Source organism: Amblyomma maculatum, chromosome 9, assembly GCF_055883805.1.
Source record: "Amblyomma maculatum isolate TAMU_Amacu chromosome 9, ASM5588380v1, whole genome shotgun sequence".
NCBI classification, from domain to species: domain Eukaryota; kingdom Metazoa; phylum Arthropoda; class Arachnida; order Ixodida; family Ixodidae; genus Amblyomma; species Amblyomma maculatum.
Genome location: NC_139352.1, coordinates 14,828,818 through 14,853,726, shown reverse-complemented (window position 1 = coordinate 14,853,726; position 24,909 = coordinate 14,828,818). Strand labels below are relative to the sequence as shown.

General features: G+C 47.6%; 1 protein-coding gene across 2 annotated transcripts in view; it reads right to left on the bottom strand.

The window, feature by feature from the left end:
- The window catches only part of LOC146178401 (sodium-dependent proline transporter-like), a 117,140-nt gene that overhangs the window by 62,002 nt on the left and 30,229 nt on the right, over positions 1-24,909 (bottom strand). Inside the window, exon 1 of one of the 2 annotated variants that reach the window (XM_084578240.1) lies at positions 13,571-13,680. The exons of the other annotated variant lie outside the window; for it this stretch is intronic. Within the exon in view, the coding sequence (XP_084434366.1) occupies positions 13,571-13,579 (9 nt within the window). The 5' untranslated portion in view covers positions 13,580-13,680. Of the gene's footprint in view, positions 1-13,570; positions 13,681-24,909 lie in introns of those variants that run through there. 2 annotated transcript variants of the gene reach the window in all.

The window sequence follows — 24,909 nt, the reverse complement described above, 5'->3', positions numbered from 1 at the left end:
GTCCTGTTGCGACGCGCGGACTATAAAGGACGCCGTAGTGGCGGTTCCCGCAAACAAAGAAACTGGCTGAGGTTTAACACTGCTAAACCTTAGCTAGGCCAAGCGAAAGCGTTTTTTCTTTTTACTTGAATTTATTTCTGTTGAGTTTTGCATCATGAGGAAGGCCGGTCTGGACGAGTCTTCAGCTGGAGTGAAGATTGCTGGAAAACGTATCAACAACCTTAGATATGCGGATGATACCACTTTAATGGCAGAAAGTGAAGTGGAACTCAAGAGACTTCTGATGCGCGTACAAGAAGAGAGTGAGAAGTTTGGGCGTAAACTGAACATTAAAAAGAAGAAGATCATGGCGTCTTGCCCTATCAAGTCCTGGAGCATCAATGGACAAGAAGTGGAAGCTGTGACAGATTTTCTGTTCTTGGGCGCCAAGATTACCTCGGAAGGAGACTGCAGCCATGAAATTAGGAGACGCCTGCTTCTGGGAAAGAGAGCAATGGTTAGCCTTGACCGCCTAGTAAAGAGCAGAGACATTAGTCTGCCAACCAAGATCCGTATAACCCGTGCTATGGTCTTTCCAGTTGTGATGTATGGATGCGAGAGTTGGACTGTGAAAAAGGCTGACCGCCGAAGAATTGACGCGTTTGAATTGTGGTGCTGGCGAAGACTCTTAAGAGTTCCTTGGACTGCCAGAAGATCAAATCAGTCGATATTGTCAACCATAAACCCTGACTGCTCATTGGAGGGTCAAATTCTAAAGTTAAAGCTCAGCTACTTCGGTCATCTGATGAGAAGAGAGGAGTCGCTGGAGAAAGATTTGATGTTGGGAAAGGTTGAAGGTCACCGGAGAAGGGGTAGGCAGCGAACGCGATGGTTAGATGGCATTCTCGAGGCATTGCAGATGAAGCTATGTGATGTTAAGAAGATAGTGAGAGACCGGAAAGCGTGGCGTGACATGGTCCATAGGGTCACGAAGAGTCGGACACGACTGAACGCCTGAACTGAACTGATTTCTGTTGAGTTTAGGTTTATATGTTTACACGGGAGACTGGATTTGCAGAAATTAATTTGTCGCGACTGTGGGGTCAATTAATGTCAACTACAAGAGGAAACACGTGATGCTGTATCTGCCGTCAAAAGCCAAAGGTCAAGTGGCGGTACACAAAGGTGGTGCCATTGTTAATGTATATAGCCACGCAGTGGCCTCTGGCTCGTTGAAGGTGAAGCGGTTTACCAGGTTGATCTTGGCTGATACATGGCGTAGTGAAGCTTTCGTTCCAAAAATCTAGACCACATGTGTGTGTGTGTGTGGGGGGGGGGGGGGGGCTAACGCACTGACATCGCACGGCACACGGACGTCTCTCTTAGACGCCTGTAAGCTGGCAGTTATGTAGACGCATTGTGACCGTTCTTTTTCTCGAGGAACCGCAAGGAACCATGTGAAACCGCTCCATTCCCAAATGAATCTGTTTTATTGCGGTTTTTCTTTCGCTCCTTCGTTGCTTTTCTCTGTGTGCATACAGGGCAGCCGACTGGGACTGCCAGGCACAGCCTTTCTTACTTTTCGTTCTTCCCTTTCTTTCCCTCTCCCCCCGTACGGTGGAAGGGCTATACACAACACTGTTAATTATCATCTTAGCCACGTTCCTCAGAACTTGCACCATGAGCGATACAACTCCGATAAATGCTGCGTCCGTAACCAAATATCGCTTGACATCGAAGCAGCTTAGCTTCTAACAGACCACATGCTTTTCTCTAACGATAGTTTTCTCTATCGATCACAATACAGCCGCAAAAGCCTCGATCACCCAGTATAGAGAGCAAAAAATACTACTTTATTTTTTTTTTAATACGAGTATAGTTCCTTGCGAACTATCTATTTCTATAGAGAATACCTGCCAAAGACTCTATCCAAATTCCCATGATAGAGAACCGTGAAAGGCTCAATCCGCAGAGGCCATAATACTGCAGGTAGAGCCGATATGCAGGTCAAGGGACGGTCTCTCCCGTATGTGAAATATGTGGACCAGCCCACATTGAGCGCAGCGGCCTCGAGCATCGCGGACTGTTGACCCGTCGTGCGTATGTCATCACAGAATACAGAGTGATAAGGACCCCCCCCCCCCCCCCCCCCCCTCTCCACGTTCGCCGCCAGTCCATTCTCCTTATCCGTGCCGTGGACTCTCGCTGTTTTGCCAGCCACTCATCAATCACTCTTTACTTTCTTCTTACCGTGTGGCAAACGAAGTCAGTGGTCACGAGGGTACGCAAACATAGAACGAGCTGCAGTCTCCTCCCCTATCCCTCCCCCCTCCATCTATCTTCTCTCCCCCTGCACGCTTGGCCGCCCACAGTGGGCAATAATTCTCTACAGGCAGCCCTGATACAAAAGGCAGCAGGTGTCCTATTTAGGCAACATATCAAATCGTATAAGAAGCCACATTGTGATAGGTTCTTTCGTTTCTGGCTGGGGATGCTCGACACCGCAAACCCAGTTTTCTGTTCTAGAGTTAGGTTTCCGCGACCTTTAATCTGCGTAATTCTGCATTTTTGTGATCTCTGCTTAGGCTTGTTCTCGATTTATATTCTATCGGTGGTTGCATTTCGCTTATTATCCTCTGCCTAAGAAACATCTTCGCAGGGCGGAGATATGGTGTGGAACAGCTTTATGCTACTGCAAAATCAGTCGACCGCCATTGATACCCTCAGCGGCGTTTACGGGTGGTCACAAATGACAGAGCGCAGGGACGTACAATACAATAATGTCGGAATGTCGGTAGCCATGAACACTCTCACTTTATCCCCTTACAGGCGGAACTTGGGGTTCCTCCAAATTTTTGTAGCCAGAGTTCATTTACCCTTGGTTCTACCATTTGTGGAAGAGAAAGAAAGAAATAAAAAGGAAGGAAGAAAATAAGGAAGGAAACAAAAGACAGCGACAGAGCAGGGACGCACAATACCATGTCGGTAGCCCTGAGCGCTGTCGCTTCATGCTCTTGCAAGCGGAGCTTAAGTGTCCTCCAAATTTTGTAGCAAGAGCTCATTTGCTCTTGATTCTACCATTTGTGGAAGTGAAAGAAAGAGAGAAAGAAATAAAAAGAAAGGAAGGAACGAATGACGGAAAAGACAGAGCGACAGCGCAGGAACGTACATACAACAATGTCGGATAGCCATGAGCACTATCGTTTCATGCCCTTACAGGCGAAGCTTAAGTGTCCTCCAAATATTTGTAGCCAGAGTTCATTTACCCTTGATTCTACCAGTTGCAGAAGTTAAATAAAGAGAGAGATAAAGAAAGACATAAATAAAAATAAAGGAAGGAAGGTAGAAAAAGACAGAGCGACAGCGCAGGAACGTACAATGCAACAATATCGGTAGTCATGAACGCTGTCGCTTCATGCCCTCACAGGCGGAGCTTAAATGTCCTCCAAAGTTTTTGTAGGCAGGCTTCATTTACCGTTGATTCTACCATTTGCGGAAGTGAGAGAAAGACAGAGAAAGGAATAAAATGGGAAGGAAGAAAGAAGGAGAGAAAGAAAGGAAGAAAGTGAGCCCTGATAAGGTGTCTGGGAGCGTCATAGAGGCTTCATTCATTCGCATTGAGCAGCTAACGAAGTCGTATCTTTGCGTCTGCATTTACGCAAGCTGATATGATGAGAACCCACTGCGAATACTAATTTCCTTCCCGGGGCACATGAGGGCGGCACCTTTTCGGTTCTTCGCGCTCCTCGGACTCCTTCCTATTACTGCGCGGATTTAAGACGGGGCACTAGATGTGGGCCCGCGCGCAGTTCGTGGTCAGCGATCAGGAGGATCGGGTTTGGCGCGCTCAATGGAGCGATTATTCCACCCAGCAGCGGCATAATCTAGAGGAGCAGCTCAAACAGAAGGGCGACCTATGCTCATGCAGCACTTCCGATCAACCACTTCCTTCAGTACTGTGGAGAGCATATTCACGGTGCATTTACTAACTCTAATCTCTTCTCACCCTTTGGATCAAGCCATATTAAAAAAAAAAAAGGGAGGGACGGGATTTAACTCAATAGCACAGTCAAGCCTCACTTGTCTTAAGCATTATCTTTCTTTCTAAGTTCAATTGAAACTCTCGTGCCGTATAAGCAAGTGCTGTACAACACTCTACTGATTTTCATGCACCTGCCTTTATGCAGTAGATGTACCTACTCGCGTTTCTCTCAACATACCTTCCATGGGGGTTGGTACATCATCAACGTATGCCAGTAAACTCCTAATGAAATGACGTAATAGAGACTGTAGCTCTCTTATAGAAACCGAAGCATCACACGGCATCATCTGTAGCAGAGATATGTTGGCTCGAAGTTTGCTGTGTCCCAGGTGCAGAGAAAGGGTTCATTGACATTTGCACGGATGCACACCTGTGTGGAAGGACGGGCACAGAACGCATACAGCCGCGGGATATCAGACACGTTAGAACGGACACGGCAGAGTCAAAATGTATCATCTAATACTGTGTGTTCGCCTAATGGAAAATTTTTTTGCAGTTTAAGGTTTAGGGCTGTCGTCATGACATGTGGGCTCCTATTAGCATTCCTTTTAGAGCGTAGCTCTTTGGCGCCCGTTCCTGCGTTTCGCGTTCCGGTCGGCGCTGTCCGTTGGCATTTCTTGGTCAAATATTTTGTCTCCTTAGACAGTTTATCGGTATACACTCAAACAATTCTACCACCTTCTTTTACCGCGCACTCAATAACGATATCTCTGAAATTATTGTTCATAGCTTGTAGTCGGCTTCCTCGGTTAGCACTGAGTATCTATTGTGCAGCGAGGGCCTGAATTCTTCTACTTTTCCCCTTACCGCTAATTCTTTGATGGACTTCTTCCTCACTAACCTGTTCCACTCTCTCTTGAAATCCAGATTAATTCGAGACCTTACCATCCTGTGGTCACTGCATCGCACCTTCCCAATTGCCTCTACATCCTGCATAACGCCGCGGATTTAGAACACAATATGAAATCAATATCATTTTTAGTCACCCCGTTAGGCTTTTCTATGCCCACTTCCGGTTCTTCCGTTTGCTGAAGAAGGTATTCATGATTCGTAAGTTATTGCGTTCAGCAAACTCAGCTATAGTAACTCCCCCCTGATATTTCTTAATCCAATGCATAGTGGCCCACTTCGTGGTCTCCAGCTTGCTTTCTGCCTACCTTGGCATTGAAGTCGCCCATGAGTACAGTATAATGTATTTTTACTTTCCCCATTGCCGATTCTACATCTTCATAGAAGCTTTCTACTGTTTGGTCATCATGACTACATGTAGGGGCGTATGCTTGTACAGCCTTCACCTAGTACCGCTTATTTAGCTTACTTGTGATACCGGCTGCCCTCTCATTAATGCTATAGAATTCATCTGTATTACCAGCTATATCCTTAATGATAAGGAAAGCGTACTCTTAGTTCTCGTCTCTTGGGTAAACCTCTATAACATAGTACATGCCCGCCCTTCAGTACAATATGCCTCATTGGGCCTCCTCGCCTCTGTAAGCCCTATGATATCCCATTTGCATACCCTCTATATCCTCTAACAGCACTGCTAAACTAGCCTCACTAGCTAGGGTTCCAGCATTACACGTTACCAGGGTCAGTTTTTCAATGGAGGCGTGTCTTATCTCGGAGCCAGAAATTCTTAGCGCCCCCCGCTGCATCACAGGTCCCTTGCCGCATCACTCCTTATCTTATGCATGAGCGCCCAATACTGTTAATAAGGGAGTAATTATTCATGAGCATCCAGGCGAGAGCTACAAGGCATGTTATCAGAATTAAAAGACGAGACTGGTCTCACGGCTACAGAAGAAAGTTGCACAGCTTTCTACAAAACACAGAAGTGTCTGGAAAGTGCTGCATAGATTTCCATTGTGTACCTGTATACGGCTGCTCTCATATGGATGCTACTAAGTATAATGACTCTCTTATAAAAAATCTATTCTTTCTTAGGGTACTAGACTGGAAATTATAGCTTCCACATGGATGAAAGCATCACACGGCATCAGATGCAGAAGGGATGTGTTGGCTCGACGTTCGGTGACCGCACAGGTAAAGGGAAAGAATGCTTTGACATTTGCACAGATGCACACCAGTATGAACACCTACTGCTCCCTAGAACATTGACTAATTCCAGTAAAGGAAAAAAGTTCGGATTCGAAAGCCGATTTCAGTTGCATAAAAGACACATCGTCAGTAAAAGCCAATGGAAACAGGCAACCGTCGATTGCCCGCCTTGCAAATTTGCCCTCTTGCAATAGAAGCGACTGCCAATATGGCACAAAGGCTAACAGGTGCGTCTTTTGCGCGAATAAATACGGTACTCGTTCTACCCTCTTCTCCCAAATTTAAATCCAGTGCAGCACTTTTGGCTGGTGCTATTTTCATGCACACACAAACGACCAAGCCGCGGCTTGAAAGCTTTTGAAAACAGAGAGAGGCGTCTGAGAACTCGGGAATCTCGACGACAGACCACTTATGGAATGCGCGCGGGCGAATGGGTTCAGCGAACCACACACGTTCTGGCGTTTTTCTCGGAGTGCCCCAAATCCGCCGCGCGAATAAATTTCCGTCCGCTGGCCCTGCGCGCGCACCGGGCCCCTTGCACCGAATCATCATACATTCCTGGGCGGGCAACGAAGAAGCCGAAAGAAAACAGTACACAATGAATACATTCCGACCCCATCTCTGCGTGTATGGGACTGGGACAAGGAAGCAAGACGCCCCCTGCATTCCTTCACGAAGTGTCGCCAAACACGCCAAGAAGGCAAGCTGCAGCAGGCATCCGTGTATAACAACTCACGCGCGCGAGCAAATGTGTCCTCTCATTCTTAGAAACAGCGCAAGGTACAACACACAGACACATATATGAGAAAAAGACGGACACGGTGCTGGAACAAGCTATAAGTTCACAAGTACAAGATGCCGGCCTAATTGGTAATGCAGTCTTAAAAACGGCGCAAAGTACTAGCCTAGCATCTCGCACTTGGGAACCTCATATCTTGTTCCATGTGCTAGCTGACCTCCCCTATTCCTCCCACTTATTGTGAATAAAGTTCTATCAGCAGCAGCAGCAGCAGTCCATGTGCCGTGTTCGTCTTTTTCTCCTGTGTGTCTGCGTGTTGTACCTTGCGCTGTTTTTAGGAATGCATTACCACCTAACCCGGCATCTCGAACTTGTTAACTTCATCATATCTTGTTCCAGTGCCGTGTCCTCCCATCCCATCCAGCTTTGCCTTTACTGCCGCTACTTTTTACCCGGAAGCTCGGCTGGTTCTTTGTCTTTATGAAGCCGTATAGCTTATACTGGGGCAGTGCCTCCATGTGCTCTTCCTAATTTCAAGTAGAGATCCATTAAAGGGACACTGCGGCACTTTTTTCCAAATATCAGGCTTTGAGCAAAAACCCACAGGTTTTCCTGCTGTGCATTTGAATAGCAGGTTGAAATTAGGCAAAAAAGGCAGAAAAAATACCTGTGGTTTAGCTTGTGGTTTGATCATAGTAGTTTACTCTATGGTTTCAGCTTTATTTATGCCATAGGGGGCACTTTTGACCACTAAAGTGCAATGAGGGGAAAGCCTGTATTGCGCGGTGGACCGAAGCCCTCTACTACGGCACCTCTTTCTCTCTGTTTTCACTCACACCTTCGCGATGACGCGATAGCGTAAGCTACCAGCCAACATACAAAGCCCCGCTTTAACCGAGCCATATGAAAGTGCCTGCATTACCTACGGATAACGTGAATACAGAGATTTAGCATACCGTGATCCGCTATCCGCCACCGTGACTCTCTACCGCTCGTGGGTGGGGCGCACAAGCTGATTAGTTCCGATGCGGCAGGTCTATGTGCCGACATCCAGTATGTGGCGCCATCTATTGACATCAAAGTGATCTGGGCATGCGCAGTGGAACGCGCGGTGGCGGATCATGGTAGCGGATCGCGGATCACGGTGTGCTAAATCTCTCTAATGAAAGGGTTTTGGCAGGCTCATTGTGATATCACCCTCCCATATGAAAGGAGAGGCCCGAGTGCCAAACGTGAAGTCTGGAAGCCCTACGTCCAGTTAGTGCTCGGCTATGACAGTTGCCAGCTATCACTTCTCATGACTTCTTCTTTCTTCGCTCTTCGGACAGGCACGACGAAATGGCGAGACTGTGGCCAATGTATTTCTTGCTGGAAAAAGCCTTTTCTCATCAGAAATATGCAGCCCGCGAGACGAGGCTCATCGCAGATCTCGCCGCCGCCTGTATGATTGGCCAAGACGTCGCGTGACGGCATTTGGGACCGGGGAAGCTGCCGATGCGGCTCTGTTGTTGCACTGCGTGCTGATCGCGGCCCTCTGCGGTTTTTGTAAAGTCTTTGTGGTATGCCATCATCCACTCGAACGACCATCGAGTTTTTCACCGCAAGTATCCGTACCAAATGCGCCCACCAACGATCTGCACTTCCGTCGTGGGGAGCGTAGATATTGCATGAAATCTTGCTTTGGTATAGAGTGAGGCATTTTGAAAAGTAGTTTTTTTTTTTTTTTTTTGTTCATTATTAGCAGAAACTACATGGCCTTCGGTGAAACCTCGGCGCGCGAGCCAGCTTAATGAGAGACAGGCAAAGGGTAGGATTTTAATTAAGAGCGTATGTTAAAGCTGCCCTTTCCCTTGGCTAAAGCGGGATGGGACGCCCAAAACATCAACCACACTGCACGGTTTCCGAGGAGGCAGATTCCGTGTTGACGCCAAGCAGCGACGTCCTTCATCACTCGAGAATGCGGCGGGAAGGTCGCAGCGGAGCGGCGAACGCCCCCCGGCGTGAGAGGTACAGTGTTGACAAATACAGACCGCAACGCATAGCAAGGGGCAGCGAATGTACAAGGAGGCAAATGCGAAACAAGGTGACAGGCAAAGCCACCGCGGAACGCCGGCGAGAACGCCTCGCATGCACAAGTCCCGTTCGACGAACCAGTTTTCAGGTGGAGAGGACGATACGAAAGGAGGAAAGGTCTTCTTCGAGCGTGTCACTCAACCGATCACAGCGCCCCCTGGTGTTACTGAGACAGGCGAAACAAGAGTCAAGAGAAGCGCGTGAGAACGCTGTTTGTCGTGGCTCGTGCGAGAAGGAGCACTCTGAAGTCAACACTTCTCATTTTCTGATGCATGTTGTTCCTGTAGTGGCTTTTGTCGGCTTTCTTGCTTCTTGAGCACGCGCGCGTGGAGTCGACGGTCTCGACGTACCCAAGGGGAGTCTTTTTGTTATTGTTTTTTTCTGTCACATGAGAGAGAGTACCCGAAACGTCGCTGTGGCACGCGAGACCAAGAAGCCGAGATGAGCCAAGCTCGTGACTCCACCATTTTCAGCGCAGGACCAGTTTTCCACGAAAGTGAGTGATCTGTGAGAAAGGAATCTGGAGACAGCCGAGCACGCCTTTATTGCTCTTTCGGTTTCTCTTTATCGTCAGGAAGCTCTCAGCGTTATCGTTCCGGTTTGCCGAACGCTTTTATCAGTGATACCGTGCCCAGAAAAATTAGGGCGCCTGAAGCCGTACGCCAGCTTCGTTTGCGAGGAGAAAAGGGGAGGGGCGGCAAACAATTATGCACCCATACGCAAAGGCCCCCTTCGTATGGCCGCTTTCTAGGAATTACGGCACTCGAACCGTCGAGGTTGCACCGACTCGGAAACGCTGTAGTTACTGAAGTGAGAAATCTGTGAAGCATTCGAATCATTGTCCTCAGTCTAAAGACACATTTTGGGCAGCCAGTGACCAACACGCCTTTAGCAGACCGCCGTAGAATGGAGGTCATAAGGTTACTGCCGCACGAAACTCCAACAGCCATTTTAGATGAGAGAACCACTGAATACCATCCTTTTCATCACGGCAACTTGTCAGAACTCGCGAGGTTACACTATTTTTATTCTGTTTTACGCTTGTCCAACCAGCGAGTCTGCTCCCCCGCTTATATTTGAGGACAATTCTTGGTCACGGTCTCTTTACGGCCAATCAAAAAAAAAAAAAAAAAAAGAAGAAGAAGAAAGCGCGCACCTTCGTGGAAAGTTCGCCGGCGTGGAATGCGGCGGTGCGCACTCCACCACCGGGTAAGCTCTTGCTCAGCGTCTCTGTAGAAGGCAGAGACGCAGTCCCCGCTGAAAGGCGGGGACACGTGCGGCCTGACAGCAGTGACACCTTTCGCGACTGCGGGACTGACAACGCTTATGATGGATGCCTACCGCGTGCCTGACTGGGGGGCGACCGATCCGAGCTGGCCGAAGCACACGGGAAAGAGGAGTGGATGGATAGCACATTTCTCTGCCTTTCTCTCGTACCACAAATCTCGGCACATCAGGAGCGTTTTAGTTCCAGTCGCTCTCTCTCTCTCTTTAAAGGAGACCTTCCTTTCTCGACTCGCACCCTTTGCGGCAAACGCCTTTGCAGCAGCTTGGGTTACTTGTTAAAGCAACGTTCTATTATGCCTTCACGTTTCAGGGATAAAAAACGAAGAACGACATGCGCACACTGTTGTCTCGTTTATTTCAGTAAAGCGGATAATTGGGCTAGTTGGTATGCCATGATTATGAGGCAGCGCACCATGAAATACACAGACAGGAAGAGGGACAAGCGCTTGTCCCTCTTCCTGTCTGTGTGTTTCATGGTGCGCTGCCTCATAATCATAATAATTCAATTATTTATATGAGCGGTTCACGAAAGAAATACCGACTTCCTTTTGCCTTATTTATGGGAAGTGCTTCAAAATAAACGCGCCATAACTACAGTGTGCATACGTCCAGTCGTGCGAAGTATATAATTGACAAGAAGACACAGTGCGCTCGCACGAAGACAAAAAAAAATACGCAGATGCGAAATCCCTCAATCACCCCCCCCATCCCCTTCACTACAACAAAATAAAGAATACAATATGTGAGCAGGAGAACTCTAATTGACCGTGGTCCGTTGCATGGGTGTCCAATTTTTATAAACCTTGTATTTTCGGAACCACAGTGCCCAAACTGCTGGACCATTTCGAACAATACCTCAGGTGATCGTCGTGACAAAAGAGGACAAACTGCCTGCAAACGGTGGAGTGCACAGAAGGGAAAACAACAGGCAACTATGCTTCGCAATTCTTTTCACGGTGGTTAACCAGCGAGCTTCATTAAGCACCCATTTATCTCATTGATGGACGTCCAGCTCTACCACCTGCAATGCCTCGGCTCAGCCTTGGTTTATAAAACAGGCTGACTGGAATTACTCTAAATCTGGGGGGTGGATCCGTTGCAGGTAATCATAGGGTCTGGGCTGAACACTGCGGGTATGTTGTCATTACAACGTAAATATTTATTTCTTGTGGACCATTTGATATAGGAGGACAGGTGACTGGGGCGTCGGGAAGACACAAAAGAAGCGAATTCTTAACGGGTGGCCTAGGATGCCACGACAACACCTGTTCATAGCCGCTAATGACATCTAGCGTATGACGAAAACTTGTCTGGTCGGGTAGTAGATGCATGTATAAAGAAAAGGAACGCCGACCAAACGTGGTTGTTAATATTACGAAGACAGACGTTTCGGCTTCCATACGATAGCCTTGGTCACTCTACACTGAGCTTCCATGCGCAAGCAGTTATCAAGGCTTCCGTATAAAAGCCGAAACGTCTGTCTTCGTAATATTAACAACCACGTTTGGTCGGCGTTCCTTTTCTTAATACAAGCACAGCCGCTAGGGCTCTTGAAAACGATCACCTGTTCTTAACGCCGCCGCATTGGAGTAGTCAGTCCCCCGCGCTAGAGGCTGCTACAGGACATCACGAAATTCCGAACATTCGCTCTCTGAACCTTCACAGGTACCGATACATACTGTTAGCAATCTCACCGAACTTTTTTCTATACATTGAAGTTTATTCCAGTGACCTTAATTGTGTCATCTCGCCGCTGTTAGGCTTTAGTGCTAGCGACGTTGGCAAAGTAAGAGTTGGTGATGACGTGAATAAATTACAAACAAAACAAGAGTTCAGTAGCCAAATAAACCAAATGATAGTATATATGGATTATGGATGGACACTGTAGAAACAGCTCAGGAGCACAATAGGCCTGCAGTCGCTGAAAATCCTGAAAAAGTAGTTGTTTTGCGTTGTGTTTCGTGTTGCGTATAAGACAAGAAGCCCGGCAGTTTTTATTTTTTTATCTTACTGTCAGTATTTTCAGCTCAAAAAAATGTATCCAATGACATATACTCGCGGTGCACGACAATGTGTCTCAGCACTTCCTTCGACGAAGTTTTCTTTTTGCTTCCCGCTCATGACTTCATCGCCTTCTGCGTATTAGAACGTTGGCGTTTATACATCCTTTCACCCAACGTGCCTTACTTTGCTCTTCTGTCCCCTCTCTACGCAGTATAAAACCACCCACAGCAAATGTAGCAATGGCCACGCCACCCCCTTCTCAACAGCTTCCAACCATTCCTCTCCCTGATTCACATGGGGCCAGGTGGATGACACGGAGGACTTTTTGGTTACGGCACATCGCCGCGCCGAATAAAGTCCCTTCACAGCTGTCACTCCCAATTTTTTCTTGTGAACGCAGCGAAGTCATGTTGAGGGTTTAAAAATCACGCCTTTAACTTGATCCGCCAGGTTCACTCGAGACCAGCTGGCGGAGCAGCTGGGCGATTCTGGCATATATAGAGGCAGTCCTAGACGCCTAGTAATGTGTCCAAGTAAAGTTTCTCCCACCCTGAAATTTACAGTGCACTGTATATCGAGCGTCATGCTAAATCACTGCTTAGCTAAATTCATGGGGATTACAAATCACTCTCTGATTGATCTCCATATGATCCGGCGATGTGTCAGCTGCGGACACGCTAATCCCAGAATTCCTGAGCTAAGCTTGCTTTTGTTGTCCCGGAATCGACTCCGGCGCCAGTGTATCACGTACTGCTCGTCGGTAGTATTGACTTTTCCCGGAGACTAGCCGCTGTACTCCGCTCTAGAATTCAGCAGTACGCGTAATAAAGGGTTCGGAACATCAAAAAAGACCAAAATCTAACTCCGCATGGGGTCTTATATCTATACCAAAATAAAATGTGAACTAGCCGCCGGAGCACATCTTATTCTGCTGGGTCTCTTTACAGTATCTGCATGAAGACGAAATGATTGACACGTTTGTCAGTTTGCCTTCCATAAGGCAAAGTATTATTGATAATGTGGGGTCATTTCATAGGGCACATACTGCGTGCAATTAAACATCATTGTCGAAGTCGGGACACCTGACGAGCTGCCAGCGCTTCAAAAAGTTCAGCTCTTTATTTTTGCTCTAAAATCAAGTGGACAGACGAGATAAGAAAGTTTGTAAAGGTAAGTTGGCCGTAACTCAAAAAGGGCAGGGTTAAAACAAACGAAGGGATAATGAAGCAGCTCTAGTCCCACAGTGGACATGTCTATTTAGGTCGCTGCTTCTCATGATTATGATAATTACTTCCTAGTGCATCGCGGTGAATTTCTTTAACATTCCACTACCTTGCCGAATCCAGGTAATAAGTATTAAAAAAAAGGTAAAGCGGTTGGGCACATACCTTCTTCATTGTCCGACAAACCCACTTTCCGGGAACCGCCTTCGGGAGGGTAACTTTGGTGCGCTGGCGTGTGGCGTTCTCCGAGCGTGCGCTCAGTGGTGCGCTCCCTCCGTTCGGCGGTCAAGTACTAAACGGCTCTCCGAAGCCAGGAAGGCAGCAGGTGAAGATAATCCCCACGCATAGCCCACATACGCTGGCGTCAAACGCAGTGACGTCGCCTTATCTCGAGGCGCCGTCTCGCGTCATCAATTATCGGAAGACCCGCTAAGGTGCTCGCAGCTTGCGTGTCTCGTCGATAACAGCGAATCGGCATAGTTGATGAACACTACGCGTTCAAAGCCTGATAAACCCATCCTGAGCTTACCTTTCCTGCTTGGACAGCACTGGCGAAAATATCAAGCACGAATAAGGGAGCAAAGAACAGTACACTGCGCAGTACACTATAAAATCATTGTCCGCTATCCCTAATTGGCTGGCGAAGAGTAACCTAGCTTCCCACTTCCCCACATCCCGACTACGGCTTTCTCAAAGGGTATTAAAGATAATTAATTATTGCATGACAGAGGCAGTATCCAAGTCGCATCATGGGTACCATGCTATGCTTAGAAAGCTCTTTGAGTGTTAATGTCATTAAAATTTGCACTTTGGGTTTCGTAGTCCATGATCAACCACGATCATGGCATAGTCTGGGTATGAAGCAAGCAATAGTGCAGGGTGTTCAAATAATTTCGGTAATTATATAGCTTCTTTATCGTACAGCAAAATCTCGAACAACACATTTCTAGGACATTTTGGAAAGAAAAAATGTGATTTATCAATTTGGTAATCAATACAACCTCACTTTATAGAACGGTATAGTTTCTCGATTTTCACTGGTTGATATTTTTTTCCCTCTTTTCTGTGCCGTTTATGGTTGTATAACGGCAGTAGTGAACTTGAGAATTCTCGGCAGTGAGCATAAAGTCCATTCGCCGTTACTCTATGTTCCAGTATCGTAACACGTCTTTGGAGATTATGCTCGTTTCTTACGTTTCCATTTCCGGATATGCTATTACGCGTATCGCGCACGAGCGAGCACTTTCCGTTTTACCCAAGACCAAAAACCAGAGCGGCCCTTCTAGGGCACGTACACTGTTAAGAGACACAAAGAAAAGGTGATTCGTAAGACTTCGCTACCGAGCGAATTCTTCCTTTCCTCATTTCTCTGTCGAACGCGTTTTTGCTATATTCGCTTCTCTTTATTCTTTCCTCCCTTCAACTTCCTCCTTCTTTATTCTTCCTCCTATGTCCGGCTTGGTCGTAAGGCGACATCTACTGAAGGCGAATGCCAAGGTTAGCGAGAGGTCTCCCGATGCCTTCTCCGGAGGCGTGTGCTTCCTACGCAGAGGCACGCGTCGTGATGTTCAAGAGCGCCTCGCGCGGAACCACAGGAATATTAATGGGGATTCCCGTGGAGGAGGAAGTGAAGAGAGATACCGAGCGATCCTCCACTTCCTGCTTTATATACGGCAAGCATATGCGCCATAAATGACACTCTCTCACCGCCGTGACTCCGATATCGGGTACAACTACATGCGCTGTCGACTTCCTCTCAAGCAGGAAGTAAAGGAAGGGTGCATCTCCGTGCCCCCCCCCCCCCCCCCCCCCTTCCCATATGTTCGCTCTGGTTTGGTGGGACACAGAGACCGACTGCCCATAAGTGCAACCCGACGTGAACGAAGCGGATAAAATTACCGGTACTTCTCGGTTGCGCTTTCGCGACAGGTGACGGCGTACACTGCAAACTGTTCAGCAGGTAGCTGTGATGGGGATCGAAGTACTCCAAAACTTCATTAGCCCTAACTCACAAGACTTACGTTAGGCAGCAAAAAAAATTTATTTCAGCCGTAAAACAACGGTGACAATACATAAACTTCAAGAATACTTTCATTCTGAGGTGTTTTATGCTTATTTTTTAACTTGATGGGTAATCTGTACATTTACCTTGGAGCTTCAAGCTTGAATTTTCATTTCCAAGGATTTTTTTGTAGTTGCTCAATGAAGAATGTTGCAGTTGAGGTTTTTTTCACGCAACTATAGATGCGGTTACTTTTTAGCGCACTCTTTCGTCACAGCAAGCTTTATCCCAGTACGTGGAGAACTAAATTCTTTGTTCATTCATTCATTCATTCATTCACCGCCAGAAGCCGCAGTTTGTAGGACGCGAGCTTCTATTATTTATTTGTTTGGGCCGCCTATCAGATGCCTAGCGCATTGATGCAAGCGATGATAATTACAGACAAAAACAAGTGAACGGGATAAACCTTAATGAAAATAATAGACGACTGACAAACTACCAGAAGAGCGTTTGCCTTAAGAGCTCTTCAAGCGCCAGAAAGATTCATCAAACGCGGACGCCATCACCGATTTATCATAATACACCATAAACTGGATGGGGCTGAACTTACAAGGATGGGCACCGAACAGATGTGTTAGTCACACACCTTCCCCTTCCCCGATGAGCTCAACTTTCCATGCAAAGTTCGTACAGTCAATTAGTGCTCGAATACGTCGGTGCCGGCAAACAAGGTTCCGCGACTGCAGTTTTATTTTCAAATCGTTTAGGCTCAAAGTGCGCTAAGCAATGCTGCAATCGTGACGGGGAGTGTGACGTTCCTTACGAACCGCTTTGCACATTTACTATGTGTGTGTGGTAGAGCAACGGCAGTTTGCGTTCTGAACAACTTTTTCGTGCTCGAGTCCACACGAGCAAAAGGCTCACAAACGTAACTAAATAGCAAGTGTACTAGTCAGCGTCATCAAGTGCACGCTTCCAACGGAAGAGTACGCGCAAACACGCGCTTCTGTTTGTACGAGTGTAGGAAAATTATTAAGCGCTACTTGTCATCTACAGAGGGCGGCAGAAAGTTAGGTGGGCGGATGAGATTAAGAAGTTCGCAGGGGTCAAGTGGATGCAGCTAGCACAGAACCGGGTTAAGTGGAGAAATATGGGAGAGGCCTTCGCCCTGCAGTGGGTATAATCAGGCTGATGATGATGATGATGATGATTATGATGTCATCCATCGGTACATGAAAGCAACGATACTACCGCAATATCCGTGTCGTTGGTAAAGTAGCCATATTCAGTCGAATTGCCCTGGGGCGCAAACGATCTCAAATTAGTCCAAGACCTTTTGCCAAGCACATCACCCAAGAAAAGACTAGCGCCGTGCCAAGAAAGAACTTGTACCCATTTGAGAACAGGTGGGTAGCCGATGGCACTGGAGGGGTATGGAGTAGCCTCCCCTGCGCGAATGCTGGTTTGTTGGATAACCCTTTTCCCAAGCTTGTCACCCCAGAAAAGCCTAGCAGGGGAATCTTGCTCTCATTGTCGAGCCAATGGGTGTCCGACGGGACTGGGGGCCGAACCATGAACCTCTCGAATGCGGGACGGATGCTATGGACCATGTCTCACATTAACTTTCAGTCTATTTGACGCGCACTATTTTTGGACCGAGCTTACAGTATTTTTCTTCGAACTGCAGGATTACAATGCGGAATATATTGAAGATGTCATCATATACGTCAGTGAATAAGTGATTAAAGCTTGTCAAATCTCCTCATCGCCGATAAAGACCACTATCCTCATGACGACAAAGACACGTGAGAAAGACGTAGCGCCGTGTTCGTGTTCTTTTCCCGCTGATTAGTGGACGAGTAATCACATTATTTGGTGTCCGGCAGGGTTTAACGCGGCCGGGCCTAGGTTTCCCACGTCGGCACGTCGAAATTTTGTTTCTTCGCCGTCTCGAGGGCCTACTGGACGGCCCAGAGTTGGTCGTTGCGGTTGGGGCTGCGCAGAGCGGCTGACCACCTCAACGAAAGGGTTTTGGGATTAACTACTGTCAGTTGTGCCTTACACTCCCAGAATATGCCTTGACAAATGATGCTGTTTTTTTTTCTCACTTCAATTATGAATTACCATGCAGCCCTAACAGCCTTCGCGCCTATAAATAATAGTGGGCTCGCAAAAAGCCGGGTCGGGGAGTAAAGAGAGTTTTTTTGGATTTGAAGAAGCATGTGCATTTAGGTTTCGTTTAGTTTATAGCACTAAGTGGGCTAAAAGCACTGATGAAACTTCTGATAATGGCACTATTCTAAGCGACTGGTAGCAGTGTGCCACACTGTATTTTGCGGCGCTAAGACTTGTACAACGCGTACTTCCGCATCAACACCTTCCTGTAATAAACAACAATATGCACTTCTCAAACACCCTTTCTCGTTCCATTATTCCTAGCAAGCTTTCACTGAGCTATTTTAATGCATGACGATCAGATCAGGCTAGCGTCGGCTGCTTCTTCGCAGGAAGTGCGCTTAACGACCACTCTATGAGGACAAACTCCGCTCGCCAAGATAGGAAGCTACGTACTCGCAAAGCCTTCGGCAGTTGTCTAACCTCATGAGCTGCTTATAGCAATGGGCGAACTTTTATGCAAACCCGGAAACTGAGCGATGGACGAAAATAGTTTTGCGACGCTCAGCGCGATGTCATCGCGCTGCATGTCGTCGCTATATATATTGTATATATGATAAAAAGCGTGCAGAGTGGGTCAGAGAAATAACTTAAGTTACCGACATTCTAGTAGAATTTAAGAAGAATAAATGGACATGGTCAGGACATGTAGTGCGAAGAGAGGATAACCGATGGTCGCTGAGGGCAACAAACTGGATTACAAGGAAGGAAAGCGTAGCAGAAAGTTGCATGGGTGGATGAGGTTAAGAAGCTCGCAGGGGTCAAGTGGATGCAGCTAGCACAGATCCGGGTTAAGTGGAGAAATATGGGAGAGGCCTTCGCCCTGCAGTGGGTATAGTCAGGCTGATGATGATGGTGATGATGTACGCGCCAATGTCGATGGCATGCATGAATTCTGCGTTGCATAGTGCAAACATCGTGTCCGTTGTGCTTCGCAGCACACCTGCCTTTGTTAAGCAAGCTTCGGACCTTCATTAACGCGAACTGTTTGTACGAGAAACGAAGAAGCCATTTCTTTGTAGTCATGCGACGTGTGTTCATGGACGTCAGCGTCCCAACGAATAGGTACTTCGCGCGTTCTTTGTGATGCGCACGCCCATAGCTAGACATCGCTGACAAGGGCGGTTATCCGTAGCGCAATAGACGACGGCCTTCAAGGACGTCCTCACACACCACTGCCTGCATTCAACGTGAGCCCACGGGTGTCGCACACTTGGTCATTCTCTAAATGAGTGTCCTTATAACACCCCACATTATTTATGTTGCAAGGGGCCTCGATATTTTTTTTTTCTTTCAAACACTTGACACGACGAGCCACGAACCTATTTCCAGTTCATTTTCCTCTTACGGGCAGAGACGCGATAATTGCGTTAACGTAATTATACCAAATTACATGTAGTAATGCTCAAACAAGACATGAATGTATATAGTGTGGCGAAGCGCGAAACTACATTTGCATTTCATCCTTCCTTTGCTGTGTCAGTATTTCTTGTAGAAATTTGCATAATTATACCAAGGGTGCATAACGTATTGCACCAGCACAATATGTTTTCGACAAGTCTTTTAGAGCCTTGCTGGTAGTGAGTAGTGACCTCGGAGGGAATATTATTTGAGTTCTTTTCAGTCTGGGTAAAAAATCGAAATATATGCGCAGTAGTATCGGCAGGCGCTGGGTAAGCACCTTTTCTGTGGCTTAAACGTTACGATGTGCGGTGTGAGAAAAGGGAGGTTGAATAGCTGAGAATGATAAACCTTATGGAAAAGAAGGAGTCACGATACTTTACTTCGATTAACGAGGAGAGGCAGGCGCGCTCGAGACTCTAGTTTAGATACACCATCGGAGTATTTGTATTCAAAGGAAGCAAATAGGGCGGCTCGATTTTTACTCGCATTCGAAAATGTTAGCCAGGAATGATTGATGCGGATTCCAAATAATTGCGCGTGTGTACTCAACTTTTGCGCGACCAACAAATAGTACGGAACGAGAACACGTGTGCCGGGAGACGATTCCTAACCGGTAATACATCCATAGTAAAGAAACAGGCAAATAGGAGGAGGGGGGGGGGGGGGGGTAGTCGTGCGCGCGCATTGTGCGCATTTGCTTGCCTCACGTGACGAACAAGGTTCGTTCGTTGCAAGATGGTGAGAACAGGGTGTTCTCACCGTCATTTCCAACTTCGACGTCAGTAAACGCCTGCCGGTGTATCAAAACACCCGATAGCGCTCTGTCACGCGTAAGATGCATGTATCACGAAGGGCCTCGACAGAGGCCTTAGCGTGCCCCCAACGTGAATGGCCGCACCTGCCCGAAACACCACGGCACGCGCGGGATCCCGCTTGGTGGCATTACTACTAGTCCTTGCTCATCAGCCTTCTCCAGGTAGATCCTTCAGTTTTACCGAGGCCAAGGTAGAGTGAGGACGCTACCCTGTCTAATTACAACCCACGGTGAACACTATGCATGCATGCACAACGGCGTGCGACGAGATGGGCTACGGAAAACCATAAAAGAAAAGGAGAACTGCAACCTTGTGTAATTATAGTGGGGCCTAGTAAGGTGGCGAGCCTGCTAAGTAAACGAGTCGAAAAACGCTTGACCTCCGTTCCCTTTCAAGACAGCACGTTGTTCGAGGATAGACCACGCTCTGCGCAGCTACCCTGCATGGGTCTTCGTAGGCCTCCTGGACATCTGCCAGGCGACAACGGACGCTAGGGATTCCACGGTCCACCAACTCAGCGCACGCGCATCTGCCACGGCCGCAGCGACGTATACGGCAAACCTGTTCCCTCGGCTACCAACTCTGCCACACGCTCAGAGTGCCGAGGGCGGTGGCCAGAACGGATTGCGAGGGACTATGCAAAGCACGCGCCCACGGAGCGGAAGTGCGCGGTGTAATGTGCCGTCACCACCGGGAAGATGGTCGAGGCTGAAGCAGGTTGAAGAACAGTGACAGTCCAGCGAATGCGAATACACGGCCGCTCCAGGAAGCAACTTCTTCAGTGCATTCCGCGCGGAGTGGCTCGGAAAGGCTGATTAGTGCTTCTAAGAATGAAGGGGTGAACCGGTTGGATTTTAATAAGTGGTCGTCGCAGTGACACAGGTGCACTGCTTACGATACGAGCGCTGGATTAGAACGTACAGCGAAGTTATAGTCTCCTGGAATTAAGTATTCACGGGAATACTTTACTGGACCGTTGCCAAAGACAACGCGGCAGTTTTGAGCAACAAGCATGTTTTCCTTATCATGCAGTTTTGCAACACCAGTACAATTCCTTGCATCCTTGTCGAGTTATTCCTGCAACAGTCGGTTTGTATCAGTGTTAGATAATAACTGATTTGGTTTGGTTTGCGGGGTTTAACGTCCCAAAGCGACCGAGGCTATGAGAAACGCCATAGTGGTGGGCTCCGGAAATTTAGACCACCTGAGGTTCTTTAACGTGCACTGACATCGCACAGCACACGGGCGCCTTGCTTTTCCCCTCCATCGAAAAGCGGCAGCCGAGGCCGGGATTCGAACCCGCGTCCTTGGGAACAGCAGTCGAGCGCCCTAACATGCATCACAGCGAGAGGGCACAATATTAACTGGTGCACTCCTACGGATTGTTCGGTCCTTATGGAGCGTTAAATGGGCTTTAGAAGCAACCTCACGTTTGCCCTTTTCACTACATTAAAATGACACTCAAGAGGAAAGTATATAATAGTTGCATCTTACCTGCACTCACCTATGGGGGCTGAAACATGGAGGCTAACGAAAAGGGGTGCTACTTAAGTTGAGGACAACGCAGATGTCTATGGTACGAAAAATGGTAGGGGTAACGTTAAGAGATAGGAAGCGGGCAGAGTGGGTCAGAGAAATAACTCAAGTCACTCACATTCTAGTGGAAATCAAGAAGAAGAAATAGGCATGAGCAGAGCATCTAGCGAAGAGAGGATAACCGATGGTCGCTTATGGTTACAAATTGGATTCCAAGGGGAAAAAAGCGTGCAGGGTGCGGCAGAAAGTTAAGTGGGCGGATGAGGTTAAGAAGTTCACAGGGGTCAAGTAGAAGCAGGTAGCACAGGACCGGGTTAATTGGAGGAATATGGGAGAGGCTTTCGCCCTGCAGTGGGTATAGTCAGGCTGATGATGATGATGACGCAGAGGCTCTCGTCACCAAAACCTGCGCGTTCGAATGCTATAAGGGTAAAATAAAAATGAGGTGCTCGTCTCACTGCCGTCACTCGCTTTTGTATGTAAACCACGATGCGGTCTAGACATTTCTACACCGAACTCAACTGCGCAACTATTCTCTTCGAAACTGAAATCACGGGATGCTTTCCGATCTTGTCGATGCACGCTTGAATCAAGTGGTAATGTAAAAAAAATATCATCATTGAAAATTGTAACTTCCTTCTAAAGGCGATATAAAGGGGGTAGCTGTCGCCTTTGTTTCGCTATAAAAAAAATACTGCAGATATTCGGTTAATAAATGGGTTCAAATGTGAGTATCATTTTAACCCCGTGTGTTTGTCGTCCAGCGCATGTGCCCTGGCTTCCTTCGTTTTTCGATTTGCAAACAATTGCCTATTCCGCGGAATTAAACATCCTCTGAGTTTTATAGTTTTTAATTTCAATTAATTTTCACGGATACTATAGTCAGCATCTCTGCTTGCATATGCGCACTACGGCTATACGCTTGGAAGTAATTACCCCCAGGCTGCTTTAGCCTGAGTGGTAATATGATGGTCGAAGCATTCACCCTAATTTCCACATGCGACGTCAAGCAAGCAGTTCAGAACTTCGTTACGCAAGCTTGCACAGACTTCAGGGCGGTGGATTATCACAAGGCTATCACTTCGCCTCCTCCGTAGATTTGTTTGTCGATACGTGGCCGTCGCGTACGCACGAGACCAGTCTTGCGATCGCCGACGGAAATGCCACACGAGACTGCGGGAGGCTGCTCAACCAGTTGCAAACGCTCAGGCGGTAAAAAAAGAAAAAAAAAAGGGAAAAGGTCGGGAGAAGGCGGTGTTGGCGCGTGGATGTCATCTCATTCAATATACCCTCTCCTTCTGGTATGTGTTTCGCGCTCCTCCTTCCCACTGCAGTAAACATTACGTTTTCACTCCGTTTGCCCGTCCTCTCCCCCATTTCCAAAGCCCTTCCCCCTCTCTCTGCCAATTCTCTCCATGTACCACGCACTGCCGACCCCCACGCGACAAAAACAAGCAAACCTTGTGACCGGCGCGCACGTCAGAAGCGCGTTACCGGTCTTTAGACAAGTTCATGGTAAACCACCCGGACGGCGTCAACACGGTGGCCAAGTGTTTCGCTCTGACAGCTTTCAAGAGTTCGTTCGCGTCAGCTGAAAGCCTGTCACATGTGGCTCGCAGTTGGTGTAAACTTTTAATTATTTGTTTCTAGTTTAGTTTGCTCGTTAACGTTCTTATCTCCCCCGTCAGGGAGCCACGTCTGTTTTCGGTCGATTCTCTCGCAGCGAGTTCCCATCGGCGTTGCGCGGTTTGCTGGCAATGGCTCCATTGAGTCACTGACTCGTCGCATTCCACAACACAGCAACTACACAGGAACAACGTGGCACTTTTTAAAATATTGTTCGCTCATTTTGCTGTGGAGTCCTGCCACTCATGCAGGACAAAGGCTGCACGAACAGCAAAATATTTTGCTATTACGCTCAAAAGACAGTCGCCGAGCCCACTTACAGCTTACCACCGCATCGCCAAGCATACATATCGAAGTTAGGTCGGAATATCAGCGTCCAGAGATGTAGTCAATAATATTTGTTTGCATGTTGTTAAATGGTCTTGGCTGACGTCACCCTACTGCATGGCTAATCACGCCTGCAGAAAACACCACCGCCATGCAAGGGGGCACGCAAAAGTACTTCGTCTCGTGGCCAAACTCCAAAAAACTACGGCTAGCTCAGTAAATCAACAAGTCAGCACATCGCAATTTGAGTCTGCCAGAAGTGCGACCCTATGAAAAACCCTAAAAAAAGCGCGACTCTATCACAAACCCTAACCTATGAAAAGCTCCTATCATGAGCCAGCCTTGTAAGCCTCTTGCACACCGACACCCTCCCCCCGCCCTTTCCCATTTCAAGCAAATTTATTTCTCAGGTTCGTCTGTAGAGAAGATCGGCAAGTGTTTCGGCACAGCAATCGAAACGAATCAGCGATAATATCGGTTAATCAATCTTGTTGTTAGCTCGTGCATTAGCTATGCCGACTGTCTAGAGCACAACTCCCCATCGCCCTCGGAGTGACTCAATAGCAGCGATCATAATCCCGGCTCCACGTTCGAAGCAACGAATGTCTACGAGCAATGCGCCCGTAACGCTATAAACAAGAATGAAAAAGACGATATAAGTCTCCGGTTGCAACTTCGTAGTATTCATTCTTATTATTCAGCTCTAACTGCTAGATAGCGAATCGCTTGAAATTGCTACGGATATGAGATGTGCGTGTTTCATCCTCTGTTATCTGTGCCAAGTTTCGCGGTTTCTAGTCGGTTTATGGTACAACTCATTGGCCCCGCCGGGGTGGTGCAGTGGTAAGATGCCCGACCACTGTGCCGGAGTTCCCGGGATCGAATCCCGGCCTCGGCGGCTGCGTTTCGATGGAGGCGAAACGAAGTGGCGTCCGTGTGCTGTGCGATGTCAGCGCACGTTAAAGATCCCCAGGTGGTCGAAATTACTCCGTAGCCCTCCACTACGGCTCCCCTTTCTCTCTTTCCACTTTCACTCCCAGCTTCCTCCCTTCCCTTACGGCGCGGTTCAGGTGTCCACAGAGCAAGTGTGACAGATACTGCGCCTTTCCCTTCCTGTGAACCAACCAACCAACCAACTCATAAGAACATACATCGTGTAAACTTTCGCCGCTGACTGCACTTGTTTTTGTTTGTGTTTCTTTTTCGGGAAGGGGGGGGGGGGGGGGTCTTCTAATGCGTTTTCTTTCTAGCGCTTTTTCTCCCGTATCTTTCACGCATTCATGTTAAATGTGAATCTCCTAATCTGAGCACAGTACATTGCGGACCATGAATTCCCTCACTTGGCAAAACCTACCCCAGGAAACAACCTCTAAAATTGGTGGATTTGCTTCATTTTCATATAAAAAAAAAAAGCGCGTGAGATTTAATATTCGTCGTCAGGGGGAACTCTGCAGCCTCACACAATTTTAACGATGGTTTTCTATAAAGCCAATACTAGGTATAAATCTAGGGCACATGTCATCACCAATAGGCCCACTTCCAAGGTACGGTTCCCGGCCGTGAATGTTCTTGTCCCCTCTGATTCACGTCGCTATGTACCCTTCTCAATCACGCGGTTA